This window comes from Chrysemys picta, chromosome 9, assembly GCF_011386835.1.
Source record: "Chrysemys picta bellii isolate R12L10 chromosome 9, ASM1138683v2, whole genome shotgun sequence".
In the NCBI taxonomy this organism is placed as follows: domain Eukaryota; kingdom Metazoa; phylum Chordata; order Testudines; family Emydidae; genus Chrysemys; species Chrysemys picta.
The window spans coordinates 56,034,455-56,050,736 of record NC_088799.1 but is presented as its reverse complement, the minus strand read 5'-3'; the positions used below and the strand labels follow the sequence as shown (position 1 = coordinate 56,050,736).

The window sequence follows — 16,282 nt, the reverse complement described above, 5'->3', positions numbered from 1 at the left end:
GGAATTGCAAACAAACACTGACCAGAGCTTCCACTGGGGGCTGTTCTCAGAGTAACAGATAGCTGCGCCTGCCCAGCTCAATGGACTCCTCTGGATGAGCCACCTCAGTCCGAGCACAGGCCCATGGTACTACCACCGGCCTCAGCAACTTGCCCTAAATAGCTGCAGTGTCTTGGCCTTCAATAAGAAAACTTGTCCTAGGGCGCAAATAAGAAAGTGGATGTTTACTAAAGGAAAACACATCCAAGAGCAAACATGGCACCAGCACCCAAAGGAAGAAGGTAAATGAACCAGCTGAACTGTCCAAGCCAGGGAATATTGTCTGATTTGCCCCAGTGTAACAATAGCATCCTACATGGTATACATCTCTGTATAACTCCTTCCTCCTTGCATGTCACTGTTGAACCAGACTTCATGGGAGCAAGTGCTAAAGGGGAGGGAAATGTAATGAAAAGGTACGTGATTTACGTAAAAAAAACCTAATGTGCAAGAATTGGAGAAAATGAATTAGTGCTGCCCTCTGCTGGTGTGATGGTGCTTGGCTCCCTGGGATAATATGATTTTTGATGGTAGGGCTAGTGGCTGCTATAAAGATGGACAAAAGACCCTGCATTTTGAGGACCTGTCTTTCCATAAAGGCCCTGGGATTCACAAGCTGTCCTCCTCCCTTTCTCCAGCAATAGGACTTGAATGGGAGGAAAAACACCAGCAGTCCAGTTCCCTTTCCAGCCAAAGGATCTGATGGGGAAGCAGTGCCTGGGAAACAGTCCTTACAGCAACTATGGGGGTGGGCTTGGAAGGTGCGACAGTTCCAGGTTGGGAGGAGTTGGGCGTGTCATTCCCCAGCACTAGATTCAATCTCTCATTTGTTTATTTTGAACATTGCAGTGGAGTCGCCCTGTGAAATGAAGGAGTGCCAGAACGGCGGGCAGTGCCAAGTGGCAAACAAGACAGCGGTTTGTGTGTGTCAGGCAGGATATACAGGAGACTCCTGTGAGATAGGTAAGAAGCCAATTGGATGACCACATGTTGGAATGGCCTCAAGTGAGAGGTGAAGTTTTAGGGTGACATCTCATATGTTCCACTTGAACTGAGGTGAATTTATGGGCCTCCCAGCAGGTGTTGGATTGTGCCCACGGAGGTACAGTTTTTGGAGGGCGAGGTTCTGTATTGTTATTGTACATTTAGTTGATTTTCAACTCCATCCCTGCACACCTGGGTCCATATAGATTATTACTCTCCTCTGAAAGCATTCACAAGGATCTTAGAGGAAATAAAGACGTATGTGTAGGTCAGAGATGAGACCACACCTAATACCAGACAGGTCAATGGTGAAAGTGGAGTGAGCTAGACCAGGGATCGGCAACTTTGGCATGCGACTCGCCAGGGTAAGCACCCTGGCGGGCCGGGCCGGTTTGTTTACGTGCCACATCCGCAGGTTCAGCCGATTGCAGCTGGCACTGGACGCATTTCGCCACTCCAGGCCAATGGGGGCAGCAGGAAGCGGCAGCCAGCACATTCCTCGGCCCGCGCCACTTCCCGCAGCCCCCATTGGCCTGGGACGGCGAACCGTGGCCAGTGGGAGCCGCGATCGGCCAAACCTGCGGATGCGGCAGGTAAACAAACGGGCCCGGCCCACCAGGGTGTTTACCCTGACGAGCCACGTGCCAAAGGTTGCCGATCCCTGAGCTAGACCAAAACGTGGCTATGAGGGCAGAGATAAAGAAGTACACTAGAAGTGCACTTAGGGGGGAGGGATAGCTCAGTTGTTTGAGCATGGGCCTGCTAAACCCAGGGTTGTGAGTTCAATCCCTAAGGGTGCCATTTAGGGATCTGGGGCAAAAATCTGTCTGGGAATTGATCCTGCTTTGAGCAGGAGTTTGGACTAGATGACGTCCTGAGGTCCCTTCCAACCCAGATATTCTATGATTCTATGACACATGAAGCAAGCATCTGGGAGTTGGAGGAGGGCAGAGTTTGTTTACGTGCCGCATCCGCAGGTTCAGCCAATTGCAGCTCCCACTGGCCTCATTTCGCCGCTCCAGGCCAATGGAGGCAGCAGGAAGCGGCGGCCAGCACATTCCTAAGAGAGAGTGCACAGGTCAGAGACAAGTCAGAAATCTAGAACCTAGCAGATACGTTCAACTGGAGGAGGAGCTGGAGAAGAGATCTAGTCCTAAGGAGATGCACACACCTGGAGTTGGAGTCAGAATAGGGATAGAACTCCAGGAGAGGGTTTGCCTCTCTATATTTCCAGTGGTAAGAGACAGAGCTCCAGCAGGGGGCCTTAACCACATCCATAGATGTGCGTGTTGGGTTTTAGCTGGTCCTGGAGCCAGGGTTAGCCCTGAGCCCCTTGCTGTTCTTCCCCTACAGAAATAAATGAGTGTGAATCCAGCCCCTGCTTGCACGGGGGGCGCTGCATCGACCTGGTGGATAACTACACGTGTGTGTGTGTGGAGCCCTTCGTGGGACAGCGCTGTGAGACAGGTGCCCTTCTCTTATCTGCCCACGGCAACAGCCCCTGTGTAGGGCTGGGATCAGTCCATGGCTGACCCTTCGCCGTTCCTGCCTGCCCATGTGTGGCTGTCCCTCCCCAGGCTTCATCCAGCCATGCTCTTAGCACTCCTGAGTCAGCGGGGCTGAGCCGAGGCTCCCTCTCTCCCACTCCAGACCCCTTGCCGTGTGAGGATAGGAGCTGCAGGAACCGGCAGACCTGTAACTACATCCGCCCAGGACGCTACATCTGCACGTGTTCGCCGGGTTACTACGGCAACAACTGCCAGTACGGTAAGCTCTGCCTTGCTCCTTCCCCCTCAGCTGAGGACATGGGGCTTGACTCTGAGCAGCTTTGTGCTGCTCCCGATGGAAACCCCCTTGGGATTTATGCTGGGCGGGAAGCCCCCAGAAAGGACAGAGCTCTATGTCACACCACCTCTCAGCACTCGGAATCAGGCCTGGCCAGGGAGAAGGAGACTGCCCGGGCAGTCCCCAGCCCTTGGGGTGCTCTTGGCAGCAGGCTGTATGCCATGGATTGGATCAGCCCCCAGCTGACCTCAGGGGAGCACAGAAGGGATCCTCCCCAAGTCCTACCCCAACCACCACTCAGGGGAGCAAGCAGCAGATTCGGTAGAACTCCCCCTGGACCGTAACAGGAGCTGAAGGTGCAGGGCCAGGTGTCCCACAGAGGGACTCATCTGAAATGCGCCATTTCACCAAGGCTCCTGCCAAGCCACTTGTGGGAAACGATCGCAAAAGGGCTATGGCCGGGGTTCTCAAACCCCTCAGGGGGTCACAAGGTTATTAAGTGGGGGTCATGAGCTGTGAGCCTCCATCCCAAACCCCACTTTTCCTCCAGCATTTATTATGGTGTTAAATATATTAGAAAGTGTTTTTAATTTATAAGGGGGGATCACACTCAGAGGCTTGCTATGTGAAAGGGGTCATCAGTACAAAATTTTGAAGTCAGCTGGGGGCTGATCCAATCCGTGGCATGGCAACCAGTCTTTTCCAGCAGGACCTGCCTGGCTGTTGGAGCTGACCCTGCTGGCCCATCTGACCAGATTCATCTCTGGAGTTACTCCCATTAACATCCTGGAGGGATACTGGGGGGTGTTTTGGCCCCTCCATAGCTTAAATGACTGACTTTTCCTGCCCAGTCTTTCACTGATGTTCACTCTTTGCAGGTGGGCCCAGAATGCCAAGTGCTTGTCTCTCTAGTCCATGCCAGCATGGTGGGAACTGTCTGGAAACCGAACAAGGCTATGTCTGTGAATGCCCAGAGGGCTATATGGGCACTGACTGCAGAGACAGTAAGTAGCAGAGGTGGGGGTTTCTCGAGCCAGAGGTTGATCTCTGGATAGAGTTTTTCTTGGACAGTTTTACTGTTACATTTGAGAGCAGGTCAATTAGATCAAGGGTTGATCAGAGTTCAGGATGTGCACAGACAATCCAGGAAGTTTTTGGGAAGTGTAGGGGACAATTTCCTGGGGCAAGTGCTGGAAGAACCAACTAGGGGCAGAGCTCTTCTTGACCTGCTGCTCACAAACAGGGAAGAATTACACTGCTCTACAGCCAAAATGCTTCTGAAATAAATGTAGTCAAACTTTACTAATTCTGGGTCACTGAGAACGAAAATGATGCTTAAAATTGTTGATTGGCTCTAGTTTTCAAGATATGCTATTGGGTCAGTATATACGATCCTTGACTTGGGAATGGCGGAGGATAAGTGAGTTATAAAGGGAAGGGATCTCAATTTAAACCAGAAATGACTAAAATACATCTTTGACTGGATCTATGAATAAATCTATGACTGGGTTTGGACAGTACTTGCTTTTTAGGCAAAACAATGAATGATGCAATCTGAAGCTGGTATTGCGTCATACATGATATGAATTGCATCATGTTATTCCTAGAAGTCATGGATGATGCAATCATAACGAAGCTTACATCACTCTGCTGAACAAATTGCCCTAGATCAGCTCTAGAAATCATACAGTGTCGTGCTCTCTGATCTGTCAATGTTTGATTTTTCAAAGGGACACATTTCTGTTTAGCCAAAGTGAGGAGAGATGCTTCGTACTTGTGTGAACAGTGCAGATAACTTCTGCTATGTTTGTGGTGAAGTGACTTTTGCATCACAAAAGCGCAGTATAACCACTATGGTTAAGAAAGCCTATCACCTTTATTTTGGCTGTAAAATTGGAGCTCAGGACAAGAGGTGGGCCCCACACATATGCTGCAACACTTGTGCAACAAATCTTCGCCAGTGGTTGAACAGGAAAAGGAAATCTATGCCTTTTGCAGTGCCAATGATTTGGAGAGAGCCAACAGATCATACCAGCAATTGTTACTTCTGCGTGGTGCCTCCAGTTGGGAAAGGTATGTCAAAGAAGAAAAAGTGGACTGTGCATTATCCAAACATTCCATCAGCTATACGCCCAGTACCCCATGGAGAAGGACTGCCGGTTCCTGATGCACCAGAATCATCCTCACTTGAGTCAGACGAGGAAGAGGATGAAACTTCTGGTCCTGAACCATCAATGTCACAGGACCCACATTTTCTCCCATCCTCCTCCTCTGAACCACACCTCATAACACAAGGTGAACTGATTGACCTTGTCAGGGATTTGGAGCTACCCAAGAGTAAGGCAGAGCTCTTGGGCTCCAGACTACAGCAGTGGAATCTCCTGGCAGGTGATGTTAGGGTTTCCATGTTCCGTGACCGTGAAAAGGATCTTGTCCTATTCTTCTTCATGGAAGGTGATCTTGTAGCCTGCAACAACATCGATGGTGTGATGGCAGCCCTCAACATCGTTCATGATCCAGATGAGTGGAGACTGTTCATTGATTCATCGAAGACGAGTCTTAAAGCTGTTTTACTGCATAATGGCAATGTTTTGCCATCAATTCCAGTTGGTCATGCAGTCCATATGAAGGAAACCTATGACAACATGAAACAACTTTTGAGGTGCATAAACTATGACCAACATCAGTGGCAGCTTTGTGGCGATTTGAAGGTTGTTGCTCTCTTGCTTGGTCTGCAGACTGGATACACAAAGTACTGCTGTTTTCTCTGCGAATGGGATAGTTGTGCAAGAGATTCCCACTACATCAAGAAAGATTGGCCACTCCGACAGTCATTGGAGCCTGGGAGGAAAAGTGTTCAGCATCCACCATTTGTTGAATCAAGGAAGATTTTGTTACCACCCTTACACATCAAGCTGCGTCTGATGAAGAACTTTGTCAAGGCCATTGACAAAACACAAGCAGCTTTCAAGTACCTCCGTGGAAAATTTCCAAGGTTAAATGAAGCTAAGATAAAGGAAGGTGTCTTTGTTGGTCCTCAGATTCGTGAACTTCTTAGAGATGATGCATTTGACCATGCACTGCATGGCAAGGAAAAGACGGCATGGAAAGCCTTCCAGTTAGTGGCAATAAATTTTCTCGGAAACAACAAGGCAGACAACTACAGGTTGTTGGTGGAAAACCTCCTCAAGCATACAAAAGCCTTGGTTGCAACATGTCACTAAAGATACATTTTTTGCACTCTCATCTAGATTTTTTTCCACCAAACTGCGGAGCAGTGAGCGACGAGCACGGCGAGCGATTTCACCAGGACATTGCAACAATGGAGAAACGCTATCAGGGCAAATGGAGCCCATCAATGCTTGCAAACTATTGCTGGACAGTGACAAGAGATGCTCCATTTAATGAATACAAGAGACAAGCCAAGAAGCGCCGAGTAGACACTGAATAGGACTAAACTATGTACATAATAACAGGGGGTCCTGTGGCACCTTTAAGACTAACAGAAGTATTGGGAGCATAAGCTTTCGTGGGTAAGAACCTCACTTCTTCAGATGCAAGAAGTTCTTACCCACGAAAGCTTATGCTCCCAATACTTCTGTTAGTCTTAAAGGTGCCACAGGACCCTCTGTTGCTTTTTACAGATTCAGACTAACACGGCTACCCCTCTGATACTATGTACATAATAGTTTTTTGCCTTTTGTTTCATAATAAATTTTATTTATATAACCCTTTTGCTGATTTTTAAAGTGTTACATAAACAGGACAGGTGAAATATTATCATGTAAAGCAACCATAAACACATGAAAAGACCCAGGTTTACAATTTATGATTAAAACTCTACTATCTACACAATATACATAGACATAAAATGTAAAAACTTAAATATCTTAGAAACAGTAGCCAATCAGTTGTTTTAATTGTCATATTTGAATTCAGCACATCAAAATACATAATAAATAGCACATTTTATCTCTGAAGCAGACGACTTCTCAAAAATTGTAAACCAGTGTTATTCCTTGACTTTAGCAAAGTTTTTGATACAGTCTCCCACAGTATTCTTGCCAGCAAATTAAAGAAATATGGGCTGGATGAATGGACTATAAGGTGGATAGAAAGCTGGCTAGATCGCCGGGCTCAACAGGTAGTGATCAATGGCTCCATGTCTAGTTGGCAGCTGGTATCAAGTGTAGTACCCCAAGGGTCGGTCCTGGGGCTGGTTTTGTTCAATATCTTCATTAACGATCAGGAGAATGGCATGGATTGCACCCTCAGCAAGTTTGCAGATGACACTAAACTGGAAGTGATAGATACACTGGAAGGTAGGGATAGGATACAGAGGGACCTAGACAAATTAGAGGATTGGGCCAAAAGAAATGTGATGAGGTTCAGCAAGGACAAGTGCAGAGTCCTGCACTTAGGACAGAAGAATCCCATGCACTGCTACAGACTAGAGACCGAGTGGCTAGGCTCCAGTTCTGCAGAAAAGGACCTAGGGGTTACAGTGGATGAGAAGCTAGATATGAGTCGACAGTGTGCCCTTGTTGCCAAGAAGGCTAACAGCATTTTGGGCTGTATAAGTAGGAGCATTGGCAGCAGATCGAGGTACATGATCATTCCCCTCTATTCGGCATTGATGAGGCCTCATCTGGAGTACTGTGTCCAGTTTTGGGCCCCACATTACAAGAAGGATGTGGAAAAATTGGAAAGAGTCCAGCGGAGGGCAACAAAAATGATTAGGGGGCTGGAGCACATGACTTATGAGGAGAGGCTGAGGGAACTGGGATTATTTAGTCTGCAGAAAAGAAGAATGAGGGGGGATTTGATAGCTGCTTTCAACTACCTGAAAGGGGGTTTCAAAGAGAATGGATCTAGACTGTTCTCAGTGGTACCAGATGACAGAAGAAGGAGTAATCGTCTCAAGTTGCAGTCAGGACCGGTTCCAGCTTTTTTGCCACCCCAAACGGCGAAGAAAAAAAAAAAGCCGCAATCAGCAACACTTCGGCAGCAGCTCTACCGCGTCGCTTCATTCTTCAGCAGCAATTCGGCGGCCGGTCCTTCCCTCCAAGAGGGACTAGGGGACCCGCCGCCGAATTGCCGCCGAAGACCCAGATGTGCCACCCCTTCCCATTGGCCGCCCGCAAGCACCTGCTTCCTGCGCTGGTGCCTGGAGCCGGCCCTGGTTGCAGTGGGGAAGGTTTAGGTTGGATATTAGGAAAATCTTTTTCACTAGGGGTATGTCTACACTACGAAATTAGTTCGAATTTATAGAAGCCAGTTTTATAGAAATCGGCTGTATACAGCCGATTGTGTGTGTCCCCACATAAAATGCTCTAAGTGCTCTAGTTGGCGGACCGCGTCCACAGTACCGAGGCTAGCGTCGACTTCCGGAGCATTGCACTATGGGTAGCTATCCCACAGCTATCCCACAGTTCCCGCAGTCTCTGCCGCCCATTGGAATTCTGGGTTGAGATCCCAATGCCCGGATGATGCAAAACAGTGTCGCGGGAGGTTCTGGGTACATGTCGTCAGGCCCCTCCCCCTCCGTCACAGCAACGGCAGACAATAGATTCGCGCCTTTTTACCTGGGTTACCTGTGCAGACAACATACCACGGCAAGCATGGAGCCCGCTCAGCTCACCGTCACCACATGTCATCTGGGTGCCGGCAGACGTGGGACTGCATTGCTACACAGCAGCAGCAGCTAACTGCCTTTTGGCGGTAGACGGTGCAGTAGACTGGTAGCCTTCATCGGCGATCTGGGTGCTGGCAGCTGTGGGGCTGGCAGCTGTGGGGCTGGCAGCCGTAGGGCTGCATTGCACCAGCCCCTTGCTTTTTGGCAGTAGATGGTGTATTACGACTGGTAACCGTCCTATTACAAGTTGGATCATCGCACATTAGCAGAATCTTCCCTGAGCAGCAGATTGTGCAATAGGCCTGAAGGCCATCGTAGTACACTAACTGCCAAGCGCCCAGTATTTGCTGCCAAGCACCCAGAAGATGCCGAGGGCTATCAGTCACGCTGCACCGTCGTCTTAAGATGTAAAAAATAGATTTGTTCTGTATTCATTTGCTTCCCCCTCCCTCCGTCAAATCAACGGCCTGCTAAACCCAGGGTTTTCAGTTTAATCTTTGGGAGGACCATTCTGTGTGACAGTTGTTTGTGTTTCTCCCTGATGCACAGCCACCTTTCTTGATTTTAATTCCCTGTACCTGTACGCCATGTCGTCACTCGGCCCGCCCTCCGTCCCGCCCTCCCTCCTTCCCCTGGTCCGTCAGATACTAGTTTCACGCCTTTTTTCAGACCAGGCGGCATAGCTAGCACTGGGATCATGGAGCCCGCTCAGATCACCGCGGCAATTATGAGCACTATGAACACCACACGCATTGTCCTGGAGTATATGCAGAGCCAGGACATGCCAAGGCGAAACCCAGACCAGCCGAGGAGGCGATTGCAGCGCGGCGAAGAGAGTGATGAGGAAATTGACATGGACATAGACCTCTCACAAGGCACAAGCCCCAGCAATGTGGAAATCATGGTGTCACTGGGGCAGGTTCATGGCGTGGAACGCTGATTCTGGGCCCGGGAAACAAGCACAGACTGGTGGGACCGCATCGTGCTGCAGGTGTGGGACAATTCCCAGTGGCTGCGAAACTTTCGCATGCGTAAGGGCACTTTCATGGAACTTTGTGACTTGCTTTCCCCTGCCCTGAAACGCCAGAATACCAGGATGAGAGCAGCCCTCACAGTTGAGAAGCGAGTGGCGATAGCCCTGTGGAAGCTTGCAACGCCAGACAGCTACCGGTCAGTCGGGAATCAATTTGGAGTGGGCAAATCTACGGTGGGGGCTGCTGTGATCCAAGTTGCCAGGGCAATGAAAGACCTGGTGATATCAAGGGTAGTGACTCTGGGCAACGTGCAGGCAATAGTGGATGGTTTTGCTGAAATGGGATTCCCAAACTGTGGTGGGGCCATAGACGGAACCCATATCCCTATCTTGGCACCGGAGCACCAAGCCACCGAGTACATAAACCGCAAGGGGTACTTTTCAATGCTGCTGCAAGCCCTGGTGGATCACAAGGGACGTTTCACCAACATCAACGTGGGATGGCCGGGAAAGGTACATGATGCTCACGTCTTCAGGCACTCTGGTCTGTTTCGAAAGCTGGAGGAAGGGACTTTCTTCCCGGACCAGAAAGTAACCATTGGGGATGTTGAAATGCCTATCGTGATCCTTCGGGACCCAGCCTACCCCTTAATGCCATGGCTCATGAAGCCGTACACAGGCAGCCTGGACAGTAGTCAGGACCTGTTCAACTATAGGCTGAGCAAGTGCCGAATGGTGGTGGAATGTGCATTTGGACATTTAAAAGCGCGCTGGCGCAGCTTACTGACTCGCTCAGACCTCAGCGAAAAGAATATCCCCATTGTTATTGCTGCTTGCTGTGCGCTCCACAATATCTGTGAGAGTAAGGGGGAGACATTTATGGCGGGGTGGGAGGTTGAGGCAACTCGCCTGGCCGCTGATTACGCGCAGCCAGACACCAGGGCGGTTAGAGGAGCACAGCAGGGCGCGGTGCGCATCAGAGAAGCTTTGAAAACGAGTTTTGTGACTGGCCAGGCTACTGTGTGAAACTTCTGTTTGTTTCTCCTTGATGAACCCTCCAACCCCCACCCCCCGACCCGGTTCACTCTACTTCCCTGTAAACCAACCACCCCACCCTCCCCTCCCCACTTCGAGCACCGCTTGCAGAGGCAATAAAGTCATTGTTTTTTCACATTCATGCATTCTTTATTAATTCCTCACACAAGTAGGGGGATAATTGCCAAGGTAGCCTGGGATGGGTGGGGGAGGAGGGATGGAAAAGGACACACTGCATTTTAAAACTTTAACTCTTATTGAAGGCCAGCCTTCTGATGCTTGGGCGATCATCTGGGGTGGAGTGACTGGGTGGCCGGAGGCCCCCCACCGTGTTCTTGGGCGTCTGGGTGAGGAGGCTATGGAACTTGGGGAGGAGGGCTGTTGGTTAAACAGGGGCTGTAGCGGCGGTCTCTGCTCCTGCTGCCTTTCCTGCAGCTCAACCATACGCTGGAGCATATCAGTTTGATGCTCCAGGAGACGGAGCATTGACTCTTGCCGTCTGTCTGCAAGCTGACGCCACCTATCATCTTCAGCCCGCCACTTGCTCTTTTCATCCCGCCATTCAGCCCGCCACCTCTCCTCTCGTTCATATTGTGCTTTTCTCATGTCTGACATTGACTGCCTCCACGCATTCTGCTGTGCTCTATCAGCGTGGGAGGACATCTGGAGCTCCGTGAACATATCGTCCCGCATCCTCCGTTTTCTCTTTCTAATGTTCACTAGCCTCTGCGAAGGAGAAACATTTGCAGCTGGTGGAGGAGAAGGGAGAGGTGGTTAAAAAAGACACATTTTAGAGAACAATGGGTACACTCTTTTGTTACAAGGTCGCATTTTTCCTCTGCCTGCCGGTTTGGTATGAGAGATCACTCACGCAGTGCCCCAGGCAACATATTTCGGCTTGCAGGCAGCCATGGTAAGCCACAGTCTTTTGGCTTTTTTAACCTTCTTAACATGCGGGAAAGGTTTCAAACAGCAGCGCATTTCCCATATCAAGGATGAATTGGGTTGGCCATTTAAAATGGGTTTTCAATGTAAAAGGAGGGGCTGCGGTTTCCGGGTTAACATGCGGCACAAACCCAAGTAAACCACCCCCCCACACACACACACACGATTCTCTGGGATGATCACTTCACCCCTCCCCCCACCGCGTGGTTAACAGCGGGGAACATTTCTGTTCAGAAGAGCAGGAACGGGCACCTCTGAATGTCCCCTTAATAAAATCACCCCATTTCAACCAGGTGACCGTGAATGATATCACTCTCCTGAGGATAACAAAGAGAGATAAGGAATGGATGTTGTCTGCATGCCAGCAAACACCGTGACCATACGCTGCCATGCTTTGTTATGCAATGATTCCAGACTACGTGCTACTGGCCTGGCGTGGTAAAGTGTCCTACCATGGCGGACGGGATAAGGCAGCCCTCCCCAGAAACCTTTTGCAAAGGCTTTGGGAGTACATGAAGGAGAGCTTTCTGGAGATGTCCCTGGAGGATTTCCACTCCATCCCCATACACGCTAACAGACTTTTCCCGTAGATGTATTGGCCGCGATTGCCAGGGCAAATTAATCATTAATCATTAAACACGCTTGCTTTTAAACCATGTGTAATATTTACAAAGGTACACTCACCAGAGGTCTCCTGTGTGCCCTGAGGGTCTTGGGTGAGTTCGGGGGTTACTGATTCCAGGCCCAGGGTGACAAACATATCCTGGCTGTTGGGGAAACCGGTTTCTCCGCTTCCTTGCTGCTGTGAGCTACCTATAGTACCTCCATCCTCATCTTCCTCATTCCCCGAACCGTCTTCCCTGTGTGTTTCTCCATTGACGGAGTCATAGCACACGGTTGGGGTAGTGGTGGCTGCACCCCCTAGAATGGCATGCAGCTCCGCGTAGAAGCGGCAAGTTTGTGGCTCTGCCCCGGACCTTCCATTTGCTTCTCTGGCTTTGTGGTAGGCTTGCCGTAGCTCCTTAACTTTCACGCGGCACTGCTGTGTGTCCCTGTTATGGCCCCGGTCCTTCATGGCCTTGGAGACCTTTTCTAATACTTTGCCATTTCTTTTACTGCTACGGAGTTCAGCTAGCACTGATTCATCTCCCCATATGGCGAGCAGATCCCGTACCTCCCGTTCGGTCCATGCTGGAGCTCTTTTGCGATCCTGGGACTCCATCACGGTTACCTGTGCTGATGAGCTCTGTGTGGTCACCTGTGCTCTCCACGCTGGGCAAACAGGAAATGAAATTCAAACGTTCGCGGGTCTTTTCCTGTCTACCTGGTCAGTGCATCTGAGTTGAGAGTGCTGTCCAGAGCAGTCACAATGAAGCACTGTGGGATAGCTCCCAGAGGCCAATAACGTCGAATTCCGTCCACACTACCCCAATTCCGACCCGCAAAGGCCGATTTTATCGCTAATCCCCTCGTCGAAGGTGGTGTAAAGAAACCGGTTTAAAGGGCCCTTTAAGTCGAAAGAAAGGGCTTCGTTGTGTGGACGTGTCCAGGCTTAATTCGATTTAACACTGCTAAAGTCGACCTAAACCCGTAGTGTAGACCAGGCCTAGGAGGGTGGTGAAGCACTGGAATGGGTTACCTAGGGAGGTGGTGGAATCTCCTTCCTTAGATGTTTTTAGGTCAGGTTTGATAAAGCCCTGGCTGGGATGATTTAGTTGGGGATTGGTCCTGCTTTGAGCAGGGAGTTGGACTAGATGACCTCCTGAGGTACCTTCCAACCCTGATATTCTATGATTCTATATCCTCAGATAAGCAGTGGCTCTCCTCTACAACAGGGAGGTGCAGCTGGCTGGGGATTTGCCATCTCCTAGAGGTTAATTAGGTTAAAGTTCTGATGTCCTAGATGAAGAAAGGGGAGGTTCTGCTAGGAGGCTCTTGTAGCTGAATGGAATCCAGGCTCCTCTCACAAGGGAATCTGTGCAAGCCTTGTGTTTACTCCTCGTCAGAGTCACTTGGTTGCCACAGTGATGGGCAACCTGATAAACACCTAACTAGCTAACTAGAGCATGGACTCGACTGTCCCAAAAGAGCCTCCGTTTGCCATCTCTGTCTGTCACAGAGCTCTCTGAGGACTGCGAGTGTCGGAACGGGGGGAAGTGTCTGGATGGAAACTTCACCATTTGCCAGTGTCCGCCTGGATATTTTGGACTCCTCTGTGAATTTGGTAAAAGCAAAGATCTCCCAGTTTATCAAACTCTCACATTTCCTTCCTTTCCCCTTTCTTTTATAATTGAAAATAGAGAGAGAAGCTAGCACCCACAGCCATTGCTGGTGCTAGCCCTCAGAGACTATTCGCTATCACAGACATCTGCTGTTCCACCAATCAGCCTCTGCACTGCTCTAGAGCCAAAGGGAGGCTACATGCCCAGGTCCTCCCCGTCCTACTCTTCTCCACCGGAGCCCCCTACTCAGCATCATTTGCTCTGGGGCAAAGGAGAATGGACTATTTCCATTTGTTCAGTCCTTAGCTCCACACCCTGCAGCCCGTGGACCCTCCCTAACTTGGCTGCTCTCTCCTGGAGGAGAGGGAGGTTTGGGGTTTCATACACATTCGCTCCTGAGCTCTCCACACCGACCCAAATAAAGCTGCAATAGCCCCTCCTTGGCAGGAGGGATGGAGGGTTTCAGACAGGGTCACTTCCCCCTCCAGCTCCTCCTTAGCAAAAAAAGAGGAAAACATCTCTGTAGAATGCCCTTCCCAGGCCCTGAGCTGACTGACCTATGGCTGGCACAAGGAGGGGGGTGTCACTCACTGGACGCTGACCTCTGGCTAGCACACCACGGGGGGGTCACTCACTGGTCACTGGCTTCTGGCTGGCACACTGTGGGTCACTGACCAGACGTTGGCCTCTGGCTGGCACACTGGGGGGGTCACTCACAGGACACTGGCTATTGTTGCTGTTCTCACAGAAGTGACTACTACACCTTGCAATATGAACACACAATGTCCGGACGGGGGCTACTGCATGGAGTATGGTGGAAGCTACCTGTGCGTGTGTCATACGGACTATGGCACCAACCACTGTGAGTCTGGCCGGGTCTGGGCACAGGGAGGGGCTGGGGTCAATGGAAAGGGTGCGGTGTGACCTGGGTGGGGCAGGCACTTGTAGTATGGCTGAGGGGATCCGAGCTGCAGTGCTGGGGTGGTGGGGGTTGTCAGCAGTGCCTACAGTGATAGAGGAGCAGCGGAGGAGGGGAGGGGCGGCGGGAGAGGGGGTGTCAATGGAGGAGGTCAGGCATTTGTGACATGGCTTGGTGAGCTACTACAGCACAAGGCAGGGGCAGGGAGCACATCAAGGGGATGAGCCGTGCCGGTAGGACGGGACGGGATACCAGGGAGCCACACTCCTAGCAGTTCCTGTAGGGAGTAGATCTCCCCCGCCCCACTCGTTCAGGGGTGTCAGAGACCCTCTTCCTCCCTCGTGTCCCCCAGGTGGTGTCCCCAAAGTGGTGCTGATGACAACACCTAGTTCCTATCTGGACATTGTGGGTCAGCTCTTGGTCCCGATTGCACAGCTGGGCAGAGCAAGGTGCCAAGTCCTGCAGAGAGGGCCTGACCACAGTTCAATGGGGAGAGTCTCATGGGCTCTGGGTGATTCGCCGTGTGGGACCCAGTCACGCCACTGCAGGAATGCTGGAAGCTCGCCCTAATCCTAGCAGCCCTGTGAATGGATAGAGCGCAAACGCTAGTGGCCCACAGCAGGGTGACGGCCACTACAAACCCTGCAATGATACAGCCAGGGAGGAATGCCAGGGAGCCAGCCAGCCCTGCCACAAGGAAGGAGCAGACTAGATGCACCTGTGGGGTTTTGCCACTCAGACCTGTTCTGCCTGGTAGGACTTGTATTGACCAGGTTAACTGTGTGGTCCCATCTGTGATTTTTCAGCTGTGCCATCTCCCTGCGACTCAGAGCCCTGCCTGAACGGGGGGTCCTGCGAAGCCCATGATGACTCATACACCTGCGAATGTCCCCGGGGCTTCAACGGCAGGCACTGTGAGAAAGGTACTCCTGAGGCATGGGCTGGAGAGATGAGGCAGGGGGGGGCCCTCGGCGTGTCCCACCCGCCATGCACTCTGGTTAGTCTGTGTTCAGGAGACTCAGCCCCATGCAGAGTAGCAGCACAGGTGCAGGAAACAGCTGCATCCAGCCTTCCAGCTCCCGTTTCTGTCACTGTGTTGGGTAGCTCGGTCGAACCGGGGAATGGTCACCTACAAAGAGTTCCGGCTACAGCCAAGAGATTGGAGCAAAATCCAAGCCCCCTAAGGCAGACGAGCAGCCTAGAGATCCTTCAGCTGTAAGAGTCAGTGCAATATCTGCTGGCTCTTCACAGTGGGGAAACGCCACTCCTGGCTATGGGGGCAGGGGAAGGTGAGAGATCGGGGCAGAACTAATAGCCTTGGGCTCTAGGAAACCCCTGAGGAACAGAGATGCTAAGAGGGGCAGTGAAATCAGAATGGCGCTTTGGCCTGTTCAGGTCTCTTCCCTTCAGGACATCTCTTGGGACAGTCTGGCTCCCCAAGCGCTGAGCAGATTCTGTAGCTCATTTCAGAAAGGAGTGAAAGATGCACCAGTGGGTCCGACCCTGCTTGCATACCCCTCCGCCATGGCAGCTTCGGTCTCAGGAAGCACAGGTGGCTCTTCCAAAGTTATCGGCTTTCAATGGTTAATCAGCTCTGGTATCTGAAGCTGTGCATGGCTCATGTGCTATGCAATCCAGCCAAGCAGCCTTTGCCTCATTGGGGAGCAGTGGGTGACTTACCCAGTTCACGCGATAGACAGGTGGTAGCATTGCTGTGCAGGGCAGATATACATGGGAGTCGCTGC

General features: G+C 51.0%; 1 protein-coding gene across 10 annotated transcripts in view; it reads left to right on the top strand.

Annotated features, from left to right (window-relative positions):
* SNED1 (sushi, nidogen and EGF like domains 1) overlaps positions 1-16,282 on the top strand; it is a 143,332-nt gene that overhangs the window by 73,599 nt on the left and 53,451 nt on the right. For all 10 annotated transcript variants that reach the window (XM_065557057.1, XM_024111767.3, XM_065557058.1 and 7 more), the window contains 7 exons: positions 889-1,002; positions 2,377-2,490; positions 2,674-2,790; positions 3,687-3,812; positions 13,516-13,620; positions 14,367-14,480; positions 15,344-15,460. In XM_065557057.1, coding sequence (XP_065413129.1) covers positions 889-1,002; positions 2,377-2,490; positions 2,674-2,790; positions 3,687-3,812; positions 13,516-13,620; positions 14,367-14,480; positions 15,344-15,460 — 807 coding nt within the window. The remainder of the gene's footprint in view (positions 1-888; positions 1,003-2,376; positions 2,491-2,673; positions 2,791-3,686; positions 3,813-13,515; positions 13,621-14,366; positions 14,481-15,343; positions 15,461-16,282) is intronic.